This window comes from Rhinopithecus roxellana, chromosome 13 (genome assembly GCF_007565055.1).
Source record: "Rhinopithecus roxellana isolate Shanxi Qingling chromosome 13, ASM756505v1, whole genome shotgun sequence".
Classification (NCBI taxonomy): domain Eukaryota; kingdom Metazoa; phylum Chordata; class Mammalia; order Primates; family Cercopithecidae; genus Rhinopithecus; species Rhinopithecus roxellana.
The window spans coordinates 48,304,011-48,310,020 of NC_044561.1; the positions used below are offsets into that span (position 1 = coordinate 48,304,011).

Consider the following 6,010-nt stretch of genomic DNA (forward strand, 5'->3'; position numbering starts at 1 on the left):
TCCTCGGGTCCCTCCTCTAGTCCCTCCCTAAGAATCTCCCGGCCACGGGAGCCCATTGGTTGTGCGCGGGGAGGAGGCGTGTGCCCGGCCTGGCGAGTTTCATTGAGCGGAATTAGCCCGGATGACATCAGCTTCCCAGCCCCCTGGCGGGCCCAGCTCATTGGCGCGGCAGCCCCTCCAGGACACGCACATTGTTCCCCGCCCCCGCCCCGGCCACCGCTGCCGCCGTCTCCGCTGCCACCGGGCTATAAAAACCGGCCGAGCCCCAAAAGGTGCGGATGCTTATTATAGACCTACGCGACACCAGTGCCCGGTGCCAGGTTCTCCGCTGAGGCTTTTCGGAGCGAGCTCCTCGAATCGTATCCACAGTAAGTGTCCCCGCCCCCCAGCAGCCCCAGTCTAGATCCCAAGGACAGACGCTCCTCAACTCCGCTATGACCCAGAATGCTCCGATACAGGGGATCTGGATCCCTCCTCTGCGAGCCATTTCTCCAGAGCGACTTTGCTGTTCTGTCCTCCCCACACTCACCGCTGCATGCCCCTCGCCAAAAGCGAGAAGTCGGAGCGACAACAGCTCTTTCTGCCCAAGCCCAAGTCAGCTGGTGACCTCCCCGTGGTCTCCAGACGCAGCACATGGACTCTGGGCCCCGCGCCGGCGCTGGGTGCTTGTGCGTGTGCGTGTGTTTGCTGCGTGGTGTCGATGGAGATAAGGTGGACCCGTCTGGGGAACAAAATCATTAGTTCTCTATTTAGATCTCCACCGTCCCCCAAAAAAGGCCCTCACTTCCCACTCGTTTATTCCAGCCCAGGAGACTCAGCTTTCCCACTCCTAACTGAAAACGCGAAGCCTCTAGAATGCCACCCACATCCCGAGGGTCACCAACGCTCCCTGAAATAACCTGTTGCATGAGAGCGGAGGGGAGATAAAGAGAGCTTAATTATAGGTACCCGCGTACAGCTAAAAGGAGGGCTAGAGATAGTAGCGAGGGGGACGAGGAACCACGGGCCACCTGTGCCGGGACCCCGCGCTGCGGTACTACGGCGCAGGCGGGAGCAGCTTTTCTGTCTCACTCACTGACACTCTCTCTCTCTCTCTCTCTCTCTCTCATTCTCTCTCTTTTCTCCTCCTCTCCTGGAAGTTTCGGGTCCTAGGGAAGGAGGACCCTGCGAAAGCTGCGACGACTATCCTCCCCCGGGGCCATGGACTCGGACGCCAGCCTGGTGTCCAGCCGCCCGTCGTCGCCAGAGCCCGATGACCTTTTTCTGCCGGCCCGGAGTAAGGGCAGTAGCGGCAGCGCCTTCACTGGGGGCACAGTGTCCTCGTCCACCCCGAGCGACTGCCCGCCGGAGCTGAGCGCTGAGCTGCGCAGCGCTATGGGCTCTGCGGGTGCGCATCCCGGTGACAAGCTAGGAGGCAGTGGCTTCAAGTCATCCTCGTCCAGCACCTCGTCGTCCACGTCGTCGGCGGCCGCGTCGTCCACCAAGAAGGACAAGAAGCAAATGACAGAGCCAGAGCTGCAGCAGCTGCGTCTCAAGATCAACAGCCGCGAGCGCAAGCGCATGCACGACCTCAACATCGCCATGGACGGCCTGCGCGAGGTCATGCCTTACGCGCACGGCCCTTCGGTGCGCAAGCTTTCCAAGATCGCCACGCTGCTCCTGGCGCGCAACTACATCCTCATGCTCACCAACTCGCTGGAGGAGATGAAGCGACTGGTGAGCGAGATCTACGGGGGCCACCACGCTGGCTTCCACCCGTCGGCCTGTGGGGGCCTGGCGCACTCCGCGCCCCTGCCCGCAGCCACCGCGCACCCGGCAGCAGCAGCGCACGCAGCACATCACCCCGCGGTGCACCACCCCATCCTGCCGCCCGCCGCCGCAGCGGCTGCTGCAGCCGCGGCCGCTGCGGCGGTGTCCAGCGCCTCTCTGCCCGGTTCGGGGCTGCCGTCGGTCGGCTCCATCCGTCCACCGCACGGCCTACTCAAGTCTCCGTCTGCTGCCGCGGCCGCCCCGCTGGGGGGCGGGGGGGGCGGCAGTGGGGGCAGCGGGGGTTTCCAGCACTGGGGCGGCATGCCTTGCCCCTGCAGCATGTGCCAGGTGCCGCCGCCGCACCACCACGTGTCGGCCATGGGCGCCGGCAGCCTGCAGCGTCTCACCTCCGACGCCAAGTGAGCCGACCGGCGCCGGCGCGTTCTGGCGACAGGGGAGCCAGGGGCCGCGGGGAAGCGAGGACTGGCCTGCGCTGGGCTCGGGAGCTCTGTTGCGAGGAGGGGCGCAGGACCACGGACTGGGGGTGGGGGATGGTGGGGACTCCAGCATCTGCGAACCCAAGCAACGGGGTCGCGCACAGAGCAGTGAGGAGTGAGCGGATGTTCGCTCCGGGACCTGATCGAACCCTCTCTGGCTTTAACCTGCGCTGGTCCAGTAGACACCGTTTTATGAAAAGGTACCGCTGTGTGCATTCCTCACTAGAACTCATCCGACCCCCGACGCCCACCTCCGGAAAAAGATTCTAAAAACGTGTTTCCCTGAGAGCGTGGCCTGACTTCCAGACTCGGCCTGGGCAGCACTTGGTGGGGGAGGGGGTGTCGTGGGAGGGGGACACGTTGGGGACTTGCTCCCTTTCCTGTTTTCTTGGCCTGTGGGAGACTCCGGGTAGCCGCACTGCAGAAGCAACCGCCCGACCGCGCCCTTCAGGGTCGCCCCTGGCCCAAAGCCAGGGAACACAAGTTAGTTGGAAGCCGGCATTCGGTATCAGAAGTGCTTATGGTCATGTCCAAGCTCCATATCTGGGTCAGTCCACACCCTCTAAGAACTGTGGCGCTCCTCCCCGTCTCTCGTTGATTTGGGAGAATATGGTTTTCTAATAAATCTGTGGATGTTCCTTCTTCAACAGTATGAGCAAGTTTATAGACATTCAGAGTAGAACCACTTGTGGATTGGAATAACCCAAAACTGCTGATTTCAGGGGCGGGTGCATTTTAGTTATTATTTTAAAACAGAAACTACCCCACTGACTCATCTTTCCTTCTCTAAGCACAAAGTGATTTGGTTATTTGGGTACATAAGAATGTAACAGAATTAAGACGCAGTTGCTGTGAAAACAGTTTGGGTTATTTGGGGGTTCTGTCGGCTTTTTAAATTTTTCTTTTTTGGATGTGTAAATATATCAAAGATGAGGTAAGTGCGCGATGCTAAGCTGTTTGTTCACAGTGACTGCCAGCCCCACCGGAGTCTAAGCCGGCTTTCCTCTATTTTGGTTTATTTTTGCCACGTTTAACACAAAAGGTAAACTCCTCCACGTGCTTCCTGCGTCCGTGCAAGCCGCCTCGGCGCTGCCTGCGTTGCAAACTGGGCTTTGTAGCGTCTGCCGTGTAACACCCTTCCTCTGATCGCACCGCCCCTCGCAGAGAGTGTATCATCTGTTTTATTTTTGTAAAAACAAAGTGCTAAATAATATTTATTACTTGTTTGGTTGCAAAAACGAAATAAATGACTGAGTGTTGAGATTTTAAATAAAATTTAAAGTAAATTCGGGCGATTTCCATCCGTGTGCCACCCGGTAAAGGGGTTCAGGACGCGATACCTTGGGGCCGGTTTTGGGGATCCTTGCCCCAGTTTGGCACTAGAGACACACATGCATTGTCTTTCAAACATGTTCCGAGCAAATCCTCCGGGTGTTTTTCACAACTTGCTTGTCCTTATTTCTATTTTCTGACGCCTAACCCGGAACTGCCTTTCCTTTCAATTGAGTATTGAGTTCCTTTATAAGCGGATATTTCCTTCCCGGGGCATTGGACTTTGGGACTTGCAGGGTGAGGGCTGCGCCTTTGGCTGGGGGTCTGGGCTCTCAGGAGTCGTCTACTGCTCGATTTTTATTTCCTTTCTGCTCAGAGGCGGTCTCCCGCCACCACCCTCCCCTTACGGGTTTCCTTGGCTTCAGCTGCTGATCTGGGTTCTGCGGAGCCGTGGCGTTCCCGGCAAAGCGCTTGGGGAGTGCTTGGTGCAGAATTCACCAGCGCTTCCATTCCTTTTCAGCCATCTCCACTACCCTCCCCCAGCAGCCACCTCCGCCTTGAACTGCAAAGCATCAGGTGCTCCGCATCGCCTGGAGGAGCACTGGCAGCACTTTGGCCTCTGTGCTCTTTCCTGGGGTCACCTCTGTCTCCTCTTGGCCATTGGGTTCTCACAATCCAAACCCGCGATGCAAATTTAGGATGTGGCTGTGAAGAGGGATTCTGGGTAGAAATAAAAAAACTTTGGCCTTCCTGGTCAAGGACCACGGTAGATCCTGTTACAGTCTCCCCACCCCAGGGCTGGCCTGAGAATGCACCCCTGAAAAGACAGCGGGTACGGGCACAGTAAGAACGTCCCCTGGTCCAGGGCCCTCTCTCTGACAATATTTTTGGTGGCCACTGGCCACCCTGGATCTGGGAGTGCAGAAGATTTCCCTGGTCAGAACCCCATTTCGTGAGTTGCATTGCTGAGCCTAGCTAACACAGGCAGGCACCCTTTGCTTAGACTTGAAGACTGCTCCATCCCCTAGCAAGGGACAGGCACTTTCTGGTCCTCCAGTGGGGAATGTCAGGCTCCTGCCCAGGATAGCAGTCACCCAGGGATCGGGCGCGGGAGGCCTAGCTTTTCACCGATGGGCTTGGCTTTTTGCAAAGGCTGGGAGGGATTTGGAGAGGCTGAGTGGCTGGGGGCTGAGGAGGGGTGGAAAGCCTCCTGCCACCACCACCCCAATAGCACCATGTGAATCCAAGAAGAAGGAAGGGCAGGGTCTAGTCGTTTTAATTCTGAAATCCTATTTGAAATGAAACTTGAAAAGAATTCAAAACTGGGTCCAGCTGCTGCCACAGACACACTCAGAGGGACTCCAGGAGGCTGGAACATAGACCAGCGGGAGCTGAGAACCTGGCTGGTGGGGGTAGTGGTCTTGATTGCAGTTTTGGGTCTTCCACACCCACCGCCAGGCAGGTGTGCTGGTGCAGGCTCTGAGCGTGCTTGGTGTCTGCATAGAAGGACCCTTGTTGAAAGGCAATAAATCAAGTCTTTCTCTACACCCCTGCACCCAAGCTCTCAGTAGCAACCAGCCACCAGCCAGGCCAGGCAAGACCAGGGCCTCCAAAGAAGGAGGGGCTGTGTCCAGCCAGGCTTTGGGCCCTCCTCCAGGCCAGCTGCCTAAACTGTGCACCCAGCTGGGGGCCTTGACCACAGTGGGTGAGACTGGAGCAGCTCTGGATGTGGAGGAGAAAGACACGGGCACACACAAGCGCACAAGCGCACATCCCCCCGGAGCAGGTGGCTACTCACTGAGGGTGGCCCTGGACTGGTGGGGGCCAAGGCAGAGGACTCAGGCCAGTGGCTGGGCTTTGGTGTAGGACAGGATGAGACTGTGTGCAACCACTGTGACTTTGGTGGGCTCTTCATTGGGAGTGGGCTCCTCACTGAGAGGGGAAGGGAAAGAGGTAACAGTTTCTGGGATCTGGTGCAGTCTGCCCTGCCACACTGCAGGTCCCATCTGGGGAACATTTGTTGGGAGATTCTCAACAGGCTGGACCGCAGCTCAGCCTCCTCCCCAGCCCCACTGTGTGGCTCTGCAGTGCCCCAGCTCTCAGCCTCTGAGTTTAGGAACTCACCACCCCCCAGGTCTTTGAGACTCCCCAGCCCTCCTTAAGAACCTGGGAGCTGGCTGGGCACAGTGGCCCAAGCCTGTAATCCCAGCACTGTGAGAGGCTGAGGCAGACAGATCACCTGAGGTCGGGAGTTCGAGACCAGCCTGACCAAAATGCAGAAACTCCATCTCTATTAAAAATACAAAATTAGCCGGGTGTGGTGGCACATGCCTGTAATCCCAGCTAATCGGGAGGCTGAGGCAGGAGAATTGCTTGTACCCAGGAGGTGGAGGTTGCAATAAGCCGAGATTGTGCCATTGCACTCCAGCCTGGGCAACAAGAATGAAACTCTGTCAAAAAAAAGGAAAGGAACCTGGGAGCTCAGCTGACCA

General features: G+C 57.9%; 1 protein-coding gene across 1 annotated transcript; it reads left to right on the forward strand.

Moving 5' to 3' along the window:
* Positions 1-270: 270 nt before the first annotated feature.
* On the forward strand, positions 271-3,528 carry OLIG2 (oligodendrocyte transcription factor 2). Its single transcript, XM_030915880.1, has 2 exons — positions 271-368; positions 1,140-3,528. Exon 2 carries the CDS (start codon positions 1,201-1,203, stop codon positions 2,170-2,172), a length of 972 nt encoding a protein of 323 aa, XP_030771740.1. The 5' UTR covers positions 271-368; positions 1,140-1,200; the 3' UTR covers positions 2,173-3,528.
* The last annotated feature ends 2,482 nt before the right edge of the window (positions 3,529-6,010 follow it).